Source organism: Aythya marila (genome assembly GCF_965140915.1).
Source record: "Aythya marila genome assembly, chromosome: Z".
NCBI lineage: Eukaryota > Metazoa > Chordata > Aves > Anseriformes > Anatidae > Aythya > Aythya marila.
Window position 1 is genome coordinate 82761491 of NC_139080.1, and position 15009 is coordinate 82776499.

At 37.7% G+C, this 15009-nt stretch overlaps 1 protein-coding gene across 1 annotated transcript in view; it reads left to right on the top strand.

Annotated features, from left to right (window-relative positions):
• RASA1 (RAS p21 protein activator 1) overlaps window positions 1–14868 on the top strand; it is a 60830-nt gene extending 45962 nt beyond the window's left edge. Inside the window, exons 18-25 of the mRNA XM_082783378.1 lie at window positions 17–159; window positions 988–1103; window positions 2345–2431; window positions 5081–5148; window positions 7727–7815; window positions 9013–9090; window positions 10013–10147; window positions 12148–14868. Coding sequence (XP_082639504.1) covers window positions 17–159; window positions 988–1103; window positions 2345–2431; window positions 5081–5148; window positions 7727–7815; window positions 9013–9090; window positions 10013–10147; window positions 12148–12231 — 800 coding nt within the window. The 3' untranslated portion in view covers window positions 12232–14868. The remainder of the gene's footprint in view (window positions 1–16; window positions 160–987; window positions 1104–2344; window positions 2432–5080; window positions 5149–7726; window positions 7816–9012; window positions 9091–10012; window positions 10148–12147) is intronic.
• The last annotated feature ends 141 nt before the right edge of the window (window positions 14869–15009 follow it).

Genomic DNA, 15009 nt, shown 5'->3' on the forward strand with positions numbered 1-15009 from the left:
ACTTTTTTTCTTTTAGATGAAGCTACTACCTTGTTTCGTGCCACCACTTTAGCAAGTACACTCATGGAGCAGTACATGAAAGCCACAGCAACACGTTTTGTTCACCATGCACTGAAAGACTCTATATTAAAGATAATGGAGAGCAAGCAGTCCTGTGAGGTGATACCTTGAACTATGTTTTTAAACATCTTGGTTTATTGACACAATTATCTACAGACTGTTAGACATTGTGTTTGCATTAAATATTAGCTTTAGAAACACTTATCGATCTCTCAGAGCTAAATTTAATTTATATGATTAATACAGGGACTGAATTCATTAAGAGTTTTTCTAGATGTTAGCTTGAGCAACATTCATAGTACTAATTTTTAAGTTTAATTCATTTTTTAATTTCTTTAATTTCTTTAAATTACATTTTCTACAGAACAAAAATGTAGGTTGCTCTGCAGCAGTTACTCAATGGCTTGTCCTAAGTAACGTATAGTAAGCTCAGGATGTAGAAGTCAGAACGTGGGGGATTGAACTAGATGATCTTTCAATGTCCCTTCCAGTCCCTAACATCCTGTGATTCTATTATGATTTTTGACTCTGTGATGTTGGAGTCGAAAGTAACAAGGCACTCTGTGGCTTGTTACTGATCTTACAGGTTGTTTTTTTATAAGTGTCTCTCCTAACTCCTGTGTTTTACTCTAGCTGAATTGTGGGAAAGGATGGGAGTCCTCAGTAATTTGAATTAAAAGATGCAAAAGGTCATGTAGACGGATTGTACTGAATGAGCTATTAAAAGCATAGCACAGTGGAATTATTGCTTCTCATGTGCTTGCTAGCCATTGAATCAGATTTTTGAGTTCTGTAGGAGTCTTGACATTTGTACAGCAGCAGAATATTTAATTTAGTTTGAAGTAGTATTACGTGTAATATTATGAAACTTACATAGGTAGCACTAGTTAGGAGAGGGAGCTTAATCTTTTTCTTTTTTGGTTTTAGTTAAATCCTTCAAAACTAGAAAAAAATGAAGATGTAAACACTAATTTGGCACATCTACTCAGTATACTTTCAGAATTGGTGGAGAAAATATTCATGGCTGCAGAGATACTGCCTCCGTAAGTTGGAGTTTTCTGTTAGATTTGCATTTGAAAATTCCTGTTTGGTGATTATGTTGCACATTAAAATTGTTTTCTTACTGGTTCATCTTCTGCTAATCAGTCACGAGACTAATATCTTTAGGGTGGCTGTATATACAGAGGAATATAGATGAATTAAAAAATAATCCTTTCTGAAATAAATAGTACTTTTTTAGCAAAACTCCTTGGCTAACATGTATGTGCTTTTCTTTGAAGGAGAAGCTACTAGGTCCAAGAGGTCAGGGAAAGAAGAAGAATAAAAATAATCAGTATCATATTTCCTCAGAGGTAGAAGACAGTACAAGTTAGGAGACAATTGTGTCTAGTCGATCACAAATTGTCTAGTCCTTTTCCACTAGGAAAGCAAAATGGAACTACTTACACCATACTCAAAATACAAGTGGGTAGTAGTAGAGTGATACCTGTTATGATTAGTTCTGTCTAACAGGGATATGGAGAAGTTACTTTTATTTCTTCTTCAAAGTGATAAAATAACTTGTGCTCATATTTTAGACTTGAACCATCTAATAAAGAGTGGATATTACTGTTTTCTCTTACTGTATTATCAGCTTTTAAAGTAAACAAAATCCTCAAATTTGAGATGGCAGAGTAGCACAGAAGTGTTTAGTTTATGGTAGTGCCGACGAGGTTAAAAGTTGCACTCCTTTTAATTATATGGTGCGGCTCCCAACACTGGTGAAAAATGCCACAATTTTCCCATTTTTTGATGGGAGAGGAGAATTGCTGTGGTTGCTTAGGTGCTTCTAAAAACCTAACCCTTATTTATGGAAAGAAAAGTTTTTAGTTAAAAAGAGCAAAATTTAAAAAATAAAAAATAAAAAATAAATTTGGTATTTTTTAAAAGGAAATACTGCTTAAGCAACAGGCCATAAATGGTTGTAAAACGTTTAATGCACATCTAAATAATCCCAGATTCTTATCTGCATGAATAGAATTGTATATTAATGAAGGCCTTTCCCTGATTTGTAAACCCTTTCAACATACAAATATAAATGGACTTTTTACAAATGTATGAACTTATAAATTAACTCTTAAATTTAAAATTGTAAAAATGATGTCTAAATTACAAAATTAGAGCTGGTAAGTTCTGCATCAAGTAGGAGGTTTGATTATAGCCTTTCTCAGCAGCTTTTTTGATGCTCTGTGTTTAATGGAATGAGTAATTAGCTATTATTTTTAATTAGCTATTATTTTTGCAGGACGTTAAGATATATCTATGGGTGCTTGCAGAAGTCTGTTCAAAGCAAGTGGCCAGCTAATACCACCATGAGAACCAGAGTTGTTAGGTAAGTTACTTAACGCTTTATGTTGAAAGTAATCTTCTAAAGTCTTGTTAATGATATGCTTCAGTGTGCTTATCTATTTTTCTTTTGGTGACAGAACTTTATAATACTATTTTAAATATTGCTATCTATGATACTGATATGATATTTATGATACTGAGACATGATATCCCAATTAAGGATTAAGAGCTTGCTAGATTCTTAACCGTGTTCATAGAACTTTGACAGAGTAAGATGTTGTAGTACAGAGGTCAGGATAGCTTTACTTAATAGTTTCGAGCTAACTTATATTTTGTGAAGCTTTACAACTAAAATAATGATTCCCTTTTTAATTCTGTGAAGGAAAAACTTCACTTAAAGCGGTAGTTAACTTTTATGAGGATAATATACCTCAAATACCTGTAGAGAGCAGTGACCTCTGAAGATTGCATTCCGGTCTCATGCCATCTGGGAAGACCATGCCTTACTGCCTATTTCTTACGTAGTGTTGATTGCTGGAGAAATCTCACACAGGTTAAGATAAATACTCCTTACAATGCAGACCCAACGTGGTAAGGAATCTAACACCTTCTCATAAAGCCCATTGAACTGTCGTTAAATTTCACTGAAGTACTGTCTGCAATATAGAGTTCTCTGCATCGGAGGAGGCTCCCAGTTGCTGGTGCTGTGTTGCTAATGCTAATCACTCCTGTCAACACTGTTTTCTGAAAACAAATAATTCTATATTGTAAGATTTTAAGTCCATTTCTCTGCTCCCATTCGGTCATGTTGTAACATTCCCAAGCTCCCGTAAAAATGATGCAAGAGGATGCTCAACCTGGCTCCTCTGATCTCACGCTGTGCACAAAAATTCCAATCCACATTTGTAATCCAAAGCAATATACGAGTTCTTCCTCAAACACCTTCCGTTGCCAGTGCCAGTCCAATTAAAATGTCTGACAAAGATGTGATCTTGGCAATGGTTTTCAAAATGTTACTGGTTTGAGGTTATCAGACACATCTTTTTTTATCTCCCCCAAACATCTGGCAGTCGTACCAGTTGCTGAGGTTGGATTCCCTCCAGCTGGAGTTTTTCAGAGGATTTGTCTTTGGGCCTTGTTTATCATTTCAATATTAAAAGCCACGGTTCATGTCAACCAGGGTGCTGCGCTGGATCTTGCCCTTCAAATTAGGGCTGCTCATGTTATAAGAGCCCTCTTGTTTTCAGGGGATAACACATTGCAGGGCTGTAGAGCTCAGCGGTGGATATATAACACCTTTGTGTTCCACCCCAGCTCCAGAAAAATATGTGGCTTTCCTTACGCGGACACAGTTCACGTTTAGTGTTTTCTACAGGTCTCCACCCAACGCTATAAATATCGGGTCACTTTCTGGTGTGACCTTAGTCTTCACAAGGTGGTACTTGTGACTTAATCACTAGAGTTTTGCAGCCTTTGGTGAAGACTGTCATGTTTTATTGCACTGATTATGGTGAACAAATGCTTAGAGTATTCAGACATGTGGACAGTTTTTAGATATCTGGGTAGCTTCCCTGGTAACTCAGACTGTGCTGGCATTTCTCTCTGATTGTAAAAATCACATATAGATACTGACTCATTAATTTAGGCAAGGTAAGAAGTACCAAATCTTCTGGATCAGCAAGGTCCATCCTTTCTGATTGTACCTCAGTGGCTGTCAGCTTCAGTTTTTTTTTTTTTTTAAAAAAAAAAAAAAAAGTGTCATGACTTCAAAATTAGGTACTTCTTAATAGGATTAAATTCATGCCACAGAATTCTTATTATTTTTTTGCTTCACAAAGGGCTAGAACTATTGTCTTTGTTAATGCTTTGTTACTGCTGTAGTGAAGAACAGTCTGGTGATAGTGTCCAAGCAGTCCAAACAAAATGAAGGATGGCATAGATTGTCTTAGCTGGTCTGTATATCTCTTCCTTGTGCAGCAGTTAGGCAGGGTTGAGGTTGCCATGAGCTGGGTGTTTTCTACTTCTGCTATTAAGAAAGTTAGATTTCTGTCATGCTACTGAAGGTCGTTTTGCCCTTCTGTTGAGTGAGTTCCTAGCTCTGCAAACAGACTGCTTTTTCTAGCATTTCGATGGCAGCAGTTACTTCTGGAAGGAAGGTAGATCCCTTACTGTTTGTTCTTCTGCTGCAACATGCTGTCATCAGGATATAGGTTGGTTTAAGCTGATTATAAGGCTGTGTTGCTGCCGAAAGAGAGGTTCCCTTCCGCCCACGCAGCCCTGTGCTCCTTACATTGGTTGGTGCAGTGGGCGGCTGCAGGATGAACGCCCTCTGTGATGCACAGCAAAAAGCCTCCGGAAGGCAGGAGAGCTGGGAGAGCAGGGGCCTTTCCTTTCTGAAGTCAGCGTGGACTTCGATCAGCTTCAGTATGACTTCGCAGTTAAGTTCTTCCCAGGCTGTTTCAGCAGTTCGCCTTAATTGGGAAATCAATATGTCTGTTCTTTCGTTTTTTATCATAGATGAAGTCATATCAGTGTTCCTGACTAACGAACGTGTTCACAGAGTGCAGGCTGGTTGGTTGTTGTCTGTCTTAAGAAGACTTTCACATTAACTTGAATCCTTAAAGACTGCACAGTTTTACATTAATACTCTAACTTTATTATTGAACAAAATACGATTTTCTTCCCATTTCAGTGGCTTTGTTTTTCTTCGACTGATTTGTCCTGCTATCCTGAACCCAAGGATGTTTAATATCATCTCAGGTGACTATATGCTTCAGATCGAATTCATGCTTTGTGTAGTAGTAGACATGAGTTTACTTTAGCAACTAATGTAGAAAATGATGCTTTTTGAACAGTGTCCAAACTCGTGTTATCCACATCACTTATGACTTCTCCCTAACTGTGAGCTTTTCACCCTCAAAGGTTAGAAGGTGCTTGTTCTAAACTGCAGAACATGTGCTGTTGTATTTAATAATACAGTGTAGTGCTATAGTCTAGCACCGTGCGATATTCTATCAGCGTGGAAAAGTTAAGCATGAGATCTTCACACCTTGTTTTGAATGCAATGTCAAAGTTTATGGATGAACTTCTGCAGTATCTCTGAAATGAACAAGATCTATAGAGTTGAAAGTGTGTCTGCAAAGCCTGGAATATATTTGAGGAACCAGAAAATCATTCTTGAATAACCCGTTTGAACCTGCTGCTTAGATAGCTTCCAGACATTGTACAAGTCTTTGACTGTACTTAATGACTCAAAGTAATCTCAAATCAGGAATTTTAAACATGAGAGAGAGGGGTAACATTTATAAGGGGTGGGTTGGTATGGACTCGAGACAGTAATCTCGTTTGGCTTAAAGGCCACGTGTAAGGGTTCCCATGGATATGCCCAAGTGAATGTTCTCACTGTGTAGTTAACCTATTTTTTTGCTGCTGTTTTGGTAGAGTGCATCTGTAGCAGTAACAAAAACGGCGATGGGGAACATTCCTGTTTGCCAGAGCAGGATTGCAGAACTGGTCTGCGGCACGGTGCTGCCTGGTGCTGAATTTCTTGTGTGGGAGGAAGAAAGGAAAAGCATAAACTACCAAAGAGAAAACTCTATTATGAAAACTTAAATTCAGAAGTCTGACTTGTATAGTTTTCTAAGTCAGTCTTCTAAGTTTATACTTTCTAAGTCAGACTTCTGAAAATTTAAATTCAAAAGTCTGACTTAGAAGTTCAAGTATGTTATACCCATCTTTGTTACCCTTTTTTTTTTTTTTTTTAGATGAAGATCACACCAAACTAGAGGGTACTTGGTTAACACTAGCCATTGCTCTTCCTCCTTCCCTCCCTAACAGTTTCCTGATTTTACTACAAAAATGCTGATTTGGAAACACAAAATCGGAAGTCTGATTCAGAAAAACTCCTTTTCTTCTTTTGTAAACAGTTTTTCAGACCATGTAGCATGTTTCCTGTTCTATACTTTATACTAAATGAGAAGGACTGTGTCAAACTGAAAGTTCCTTTCTCACTCTGTAATCATTTCCACACGTGCTTTGGAGAAAACATTTAAGAAACATGGCCTGCTTCACACACAGTGATCCTTAGCATTTTATTATCTTAAGATAATTTGCAAGATAGGTCCCTCCTGACCTGGGCTACAAATGAGACCGCTGCATCTATATGTATTAAAAGTTATCAATCAATTTCTGCAATCCCATTTAAGCTCACCTTGCTACAGTCCTCTGCATAAGTTCTGCTAATATTCTTGATTATTGTCAAGGTAAATTTACACACCCTGTGTAGGGCTTTTAGTGCTGTTCAGAAAATAATAATAGAAAGGTTGACACTCCTTTTGGAGCAAGGCTTCCAACATACACATTCTTCCCATAATGAGAAACAAGTATCCTGAAGGCTGTGTGTATTGAGCATGGTTCAGTTTCAGCAGAAATCATATCACCTGAGTAACTGCTTAAAAAAAAACACCTTTGTTTCAAAATTCAGCTCCTTTGGTTCAAACATATTTGAGTTGTGTGAAACAACTTCTTTTGAAACACTTCTTTTGACCAGTTCTGCTGGTCTAGAACTGGGCTTCAGTGGAGTGCAAGGGGAAGGGGAAGGACGGAGAACAAAAGGCAGAGATGGACAATGAACAGTATATAGCATTCTTACAAATAACTACAAAATTTAGAGTCTATATAATAACTATGTCACTTTTGGAAAAAATTCAAAACTGTCTTTTGACCAGACCATTTACTGTAATTTGGGGGAATTTAACAGTCCTCCTGCTGTCACTTGTCGGAAAAGGAAATTCTAACTGACTGCAAGGTTAATGTAAAGTGCTAAGCACAGTGTTAAGTACAGGAAGGAAGTACACTGCCATGGAAATACAAGCCAGGATTGCATGTCATGGTTATTCTATATTCCCAGTGCTAGTAACTCGAAGTATAACTGGTAAAACACTTAAGAGCCTGCTTAGGTGGGTATAAACAAATATGGAGAAAGGTACACCTTTTTTAGTATTTTACTTTTGCAAGTAATCTTCCTTTCACCGGAACTGTTTAATATTTGTGAAAATGGTTCTCGCTACTTCACAGAACTCCTGTTAAACAACACTTCATTTTGCCTACTTCTGTGTACAGCTAGTAGCAAAATCAGATGTTCTTACTTATTTTTTGGACATAAAACTTAAATTGCTTTAGTAATTACTTCACCAAGTGATATTTTCCACATGCTGATCTGTTACAACATTGAAAGCATTTAAATCTGCAAATACAAATTGGAGAAGAGTTTGCTTTTGTGTGACTGCTGGTAGTCTTAAGTGCAATGGCCAATAACTCTACTTTGTATTCCTGTCAGATTCTCCTTCCCCTACTGCTGCAAGAACGCTGACGCTGGTCGCCAAGTCTGTGCAGAATTTAGCAAATTTGGTTGAATTTGGAGCTAAGGTAAATATTATACATGGACAGAACAGCCTGGAATTGCTTTTCTGATATGTTTCAATGTTCCTGCTTTATACGGGCAAAAACCTGCTTTTGTTTTCTTATGCGAAGTCTGAAACCTGACCTGTTTGTCATCACCAGCATAGAGGCTTTGTTCCTGCACTTCTTGTGTCTTCTTCATTTGGAACTGAACAGGATGTTGATCTGAACTAGAGCAATAGCAGTCTGGCCAAATTGTGAAGTGGAGGCCCACTGTTTTGGGATAAACTGATCTAGAAACCTGATCTTGTGCATCCCATGAAGATTTTGAACCTAGTTGTATCAGCAAGGGGCTGTTAAAACAGTTGATGAATGAATGGCATTGCAGTAGGCATTACAGAATGTGATGCCACTATGTGTTGATGCTATGAGAACACAAATAACCTCAGCAGGCATCTACCTGTATATAATTCACCTTCAAACTGAGACGTATCAGACTTAAACTCAGAGCTGGATAGAGTATCCAATATTGAAACAAAGGAAGAACTACTGACCTCTTGAGTCACTCTTTCGCCACCTGCTGTTTCGCCTGTGCTTCTACTTGCGCCTTACCTTGGTGTTTTCTGTTGTAGAGCTTCCAAACACCCCTTCTACTTGTATTCGTTTTCCTGTCGTTAAACTTAATGAATGTTGTAAATCAGCTTGACAATTTGCAGTAAAAAGACCTAGCTTTTAATGAAGTTTCTGCTGTGTGGATAAGAGAAGGCAAGCAACAAGTGGTCTGTCTCAGTTCCCAAGCAGCAAGGAACATGACTGATAAGTACCTGTGGACTTCAGTGTCTGACACACACCACTTGTAGTACAAGTGTTAATGAAAGAAAAGGGCACCTTGCTTCTGATTATCCCTTTTCAAAGTTGTAGAGAGTTTGTTTATTGAAGCTAGTATGTGTGGGGAAAATCATCTGAAATACTTCATAAGATTTAAATTTCGTGCTAGTATGCCTATAAGAAACTATTTCTGAATCCACCTGGAAAACAAAAAGCGCGGGCTTTTGACCTGTGTACATTATTCAGGCGTTCAGAAATACACGTGAGAAGTTAAAGTCACCCCAGATAACATACTTGTTTTGTAATGTCATTTTTCTGACAGCATTGCGTTCACATCAGCTATGACAATTCACTTGGTACTGATTTGTTTTAATGAATACTTTTTAAAATTGCTAGGAGCCATATATGGAAGGGGTAAATCCATTCATCAAGAGCAACAAACACCGCATGATCATGTTTTTAGATGAACTTGGGGTAAGTGGCTAAAAATTCTTTACTGGAAATTATATGCTAATATGCAATATTGTAAATGAAAATTCTTCACACTTTTTGTTGACTAGCTTAAAAATGCATCAGCTTCCACGTGATTTTGAATGCTTGTTGCTGAATAAATCTTCCTCACGTATCTTTAAAAAATGCAGATTGCTGTCTAGCCTCTCACACAAAACTGAAACCATCAAACATCATACATTTTGTTCATTTAGCAACTCCGTAGATGCAAGAAGCTAAAATATACCTAATCTGCATGAGAATTAGGAATCTTGGCTAAAAAAGTTTTTTAAAATGTATTCTGAAACAAAAAAAATCCCATGTATAATTTCATATAGCTTTGACGAGACATTGAAATTGTTTTAAAAAATAGATTTCAGCCAGCATTCCCCAGCGTATCCCAAATGTGTTGTACATACTGTAGTTTGAAATGGAACAATTGCTTTATTATATTTAAACTCTTATTGTTTTGCGTACGGTAGCTGTAACAGAAGTTAGGAGTTCATATATGTGTGTATTTATACTAAGAATTTGTATTAAAAATGAAGATAAAAATGTGTGTAGCTTCCTGAGTTTATTCTTTTAAAGTGACATAAATGACATCTCAGAACATTTTGGTAAGACACAGAAACAAGTATTTTAGTGTGGCATGCAGACAGGTCACCTCTTCTGGTTGAACTGCAATTTCTGTATACTGTGATGCATCAGTTTTCTTGAAATGAGAGATTTTACACAAGGTCTCTGAAAACCATTGTCCTGAAACTAACAGTCAGGTTAATCTGTTTTAATCACAGAACTATTTTTTTATGAGTAATTTAATGAGTTACTTAGAGCTGTAGCTTAAGCTGTACAGGGTTTACCTGGTTACTCACTGTTCTTAAATCTGCTCTCATCATTTTTGTTCAAGAATGTTCCTGAGCTTCCAGACACTACAGAGCACTCTAGAACTGACCTATCCCGTGATCTGGCAGCCTTGCACGAGATTTGTGTGGCACATTCAGATGAACTTCGGACACTCAGTAACGAACGAGGTGTAATGCAGGTAAACCACAAAGATTAACCATCAAATCACAGGTGCAGATAGGGTATCTTGAGGTAATCCATCATGCCAGGATTCTTTTAAGTATTTCTGGCTAGCATTATGTTTGATTAAAAAAAAAAAAAAAAAGTGCATCTCACAAGAAAGCTGCTAGTTGTAAATACTTAGTCCATAGTTGCAAGATTTGTACAATAAAACCAAGATTTTTCAGGTTTAGAGAGGAAGATTTTAGTTTCTAGAGGAAGCGTACATCTGTGAAACTACTGACAGTTTCTCTAGGTCAATATTTTAAGGATCTTGTTTTTTTCAGCTGAACTAAATTTACTTCCCCTAGCTTTCTATTGCTATCTTATTTCTGCTTCCTAATTTTTATAGTACATTTATAAACCAACATAGCAAGCTTTTCTGGCAAACCCACTGTGATTAGTTTGTTCCAGCTGTTAAGCAGGCCTACTGTAAATGATTAAACTTTCAAACTTTATAAAAAAAAAAAAAAGCTTTATAAAAACTCAAAAAGGAATTACTTCAAATTACTTACTGCATTGTCTCGAAGTTCTACAGAAGTTATATACCTCCTTTTGCTCTGCTAATAACAGTGAATCTCAAGGAAGGAATTAAACTTACCTCACAGTAACATTTCTGTGTATTGTGCTGTGCAGGCAATAGTGATTTGAGTAACCTACCATTTGATGCTAGTGCCTCCAGGGCAGGGACAGTTGCACTTGAAAACCTCTTATTAGCAACAATCTTTCTTAAATTGGATTAGTATCAGCTGAAACCATTGATACATGTTCAGTGAAGCCAGTAGGGGACTCCCACAGAGGATTTTGAGTTGTTTTTTGTTTAGTTTTGTTTTCATTTTGATTATTGAGGTTTAACCTTGATTGTATTGATTGTGGGGCTTTCGAGGGTTGTTTTTGCTTTGGAATGACTGACTTTCAAAGAGGTTAAGTTTTGGACATTGATAGTTAATTTCAATTAACACTATTAAGCATTTCTAAATACCTTTTATAAGCACTTTCACTACAAGGCCTTAATTTAATCCCAGGTAGACCATAAATCTGTATGGCAGGTCCTTTGGCAGCAGCAGAACAAGCAAGCTTTTACTTGAATAATGCATATTTCAGCACTTTTTTTTTTCCAAACTAGAGCTGCTGTGAACTTCTGTGATAATTTCATAAAACAAGGAAGTACACTTGTATTTAACTCTTAACTTTGGAAGAAAAAAACCTCAAGAAATTTGAAAATAAAATAGGAGTTCTTTATTACAGCACCTGAAATCTAATCCAGTTCAATAACAGCAATCTACCTCTATATTGGCATGAGAGAAAAAGTCATGTTTGAGTTCGTAATTGAGTTGTTGTGGCTGATAGTCGTGACAAAAAACACCAGCAGTGGCTAGACTGGCAAGGCAGGACAGAAGCAATCAGTACTAAATACACGTGCTCAGACAAACAGGTTATGGTTTTCTTCTGTCACAAAAAAAAAAAAGAGTGGATCTTCAGAAAAACCTGATACAGATAATGATGAGGGATGTGATCCTCTTTTCTTGATATACTTAACTTCATATGTCAGAGGATAAATTCTCCGTTATGGGTTTCTACAGACAAAATTCTCTTGCATTTTCCTCTTTTCTTCTTGATTATGCCCTAATGGTTCAGGACCACCTATTTTAGTTAGAACAGTACTTCCATAATGACAAAAATGGTTGACCTCCCGACTGTGTGCTAGCAGTATACTGTCTTAGCCTACCTGTGTTAGAAGAAGCACCAAGAAGATCCATGGGTACGGCAGGAATTTCACAATGCTGTTTTGGAGTTCCCTTTTCAAGTAGTGTCCTACTGACTAGGAAATCAGAGCTGTTGTCGTGTTCCCCTCCCTCTTTTCTTTAAACTACGTAATTGTAAGTCTGTTAAGGTAATGTTGAAAGTGTATCTCAAGTAAAACTTTTGGGTTTTTTACTAGTTGCTAACATATGGTTGTATTTACTCTTTTTTCCACAGCATGTTCTTAAGAAGCTGTTGGCTATTACAGAACTGCTTCAACAAAAACAAAACCAGTATTCAGTGTCCAACAACATCAGGTAGCAGCCCTCTACCTGAATTCTGCATGGATCCAGCATGCCCAACATGGCAACTCACACCAGTATCACTTTCTTCTTGCTCTTGCCAAAAATAGCACACCCTGTCACATTCCCAGTAATGTGTGAACTATGCAAAAAGAAAACAAAGATTCTGTTGGTGAATGATTGTACCAGCAGCTTTTTAAGCTATCTGTGCAGGACATTTGCACTTTTTTCCACTTGGAAACAGTTTTCACAACCTCTGAGCCTTGGTGTACAGTTCACCTTCCACAAAGAAAATGCTGTGACTGTGTCTTGAACTTTAAAATTATTTTCAGCACCTCTAATTGCCAAAGTTTTGCTGTCTTGTTGGAAAAGAATTATCAACTGACAAAGAAAGAAATGTGTTGTTTTGACAGCTACATATAACTGGATAACATTTCTTACTGTAATTTCTGACTGGTTACAATAATTATGACTTCTGACTGTTTCATCCACTTTAACTTGTATTTACAGTTTTCAGAATTTGATGTTATGGTAGGAACAATCTTTACTGTACACTTTTATACCATGCTGTTTCTCTTGCTGGAATCATGTTGAAAGAGAATATGCAGAATGGGTATTGTCAGCTTTATTTTTTGATGTGCCACTGATTCAGTCTGAATAGTTCTTCCATCAAGGACTGTATATCCAGATAAATCACAATGCTTTTGTAAAATGTTTACAACAGTAAATAATTTGAATTAAGTAAATTTATTGATCATTGTATCAGACATGCATGCATTCATTAAACCATTTTATAAAATATGTATTGGTTGGTCTTTTGTGTACTGTATGTCTACCATGAATCTTATTTTTATACATGGAAAGTTAAGTTTTTGAAATAAATCAAGCTGCAGATCAACTCTATGGAAACTTGCTAACTTTGGTTGCTGTGGAGATTTTTTCCTCGTGTCTGCATATGTGGTGAATGATGTCCTTTGATGTGTTCGTGCAGTGTCACTTTGGTTTTAAGCATAAATCCCCAGAACAGCAGTGTAACAGACCAAAACTAAGAGTTTAAATAAGGGGGGAGGGAGGGGAAGAACTTAAACTATGCAGTTGATCCAGGGGCATTCTGCATCCCCATTTATGACAACTCTTGGGAGTGATCTGGTAAAGAATGAAAGGATGCTGAGATTCACTGGCAAGGTGTATGAGATGCCACATAAATAACTCTTGTGCAACATGAACACACCTGTTACAACATCACGCAGTATCTCCCGTCTATTCAACTGCATTTTGCATTCACTTTCATTCTAATTTGCATGGACTCTATCTTTCGGTCTTTGCTGTACGTTCTTCCTTACATGTCTTGCAGCTTGCTGTTGCTCTCCAGTTGAGCCATTTATTTCTCTGGAAGGTAGGTGCCCAGAACTGAACCTTCTGCTCTGAAAAGAGCTCTCAAGTGCCACAAGTGGTATATTTATATTACACTAGTAAGTGTAGGTAGTAGGTAGAGCTGATGCTCTTAAAACAGCATAGTAAACGTTCCTAAAGCTGCAGTTTAGGTGAATGTATACTAAAACTGCATGTGTTCTAAATCAATGTATGAAAAGGAAACAGAGCTTGCCCTACATTTAGAAGCTGTGTAAGTAGTTAGGAAGATTTTAAGTTGTTCTCTGATGCCCTCAGGCAGGTTTATCACAGCCACTAATCTGAGATCATGGCTGCAGGAACAGGAAATACAGTAACAAGTAAGTCACAGAATTGTGAATATTACTTTATATAGTGTAAAGTAGTTGCTGCAGCCTCTCAGTACATCTGAGAATCACACACAGACTCACACATACAGAATCATCTAGGTTGGAAGAGACTTCCAAGATCACCTAGTCCAGCCTCTGACCTAACACTAACAAGTCCTCCACTAAACCATATCCCTAAGCTCTACATCTAAATGTTTGAAAGACCTCCAGCAATGGTGACTCCACCACTTCTCTGGGCAGCCTGTTCCAATGCCTAACAACCCTTTCGGTAAAGAAGTTCTTCCTAAGATCCAACGTAAACCTCCCCTGGTGCAATTTTAGACCATTCTCCCTCATCCTGTCGCCAGGCACTTGGGAGAACAGACCAACCCCCACCTCACTACAGCCTCCTCCTGCCTGAGACAGCTCCCGACAATCACATCCTCCACCAGTCCTTCTCTGTTTGTGAAGAGAAGGTCTAGCGGGGCACCACCCCTGGTAGGTTCACTAACCAGCTGCGTCAGGAAGCTATCTTCCACGCTCTCCAGAAACCTCCTAGACTGCTTTCTCAGGGCTGTGTTGTGCTTCCAGGATATGTCAGGGAAGTTGAAGTCCCCTGCAAGTACAAGCGCTGACGATTTCGCAACTTCTGTCAGCTGCCTGTAGAATTCCTCATCCGTCTCCTCATCCTGGTTTGGCGGTCTGTAACAGACCCCCACCAGGACGCTAGCCTTGTTAGCCTTCCCGCTGATCCTAACCCAAGAGAAACTCTTCTCAAATGCAGAAAATGTTAGGGGCAAGGTTATATTCTTTGAACAGTAACAAACTTGGGAAGAGGGCATGCATGTTTTGCTCTAAACAATGTAACGGATCTATTACCCAATTTGCTTTCTGCTTGTATTTAACCACTTTGCTAAATGCCAGTCTTGACTTCAGCTACTGCCATGCTGCAATGCATTTCTTAACATCACTTTGTCACTCTTCTGTGCGTAACAGATTTCTCCAAGTGAGCATTTCTTACTGATATTTGACCGTAAATGGATGAGGGTTTTATAACGGAGCTACAATTAACTAAAACT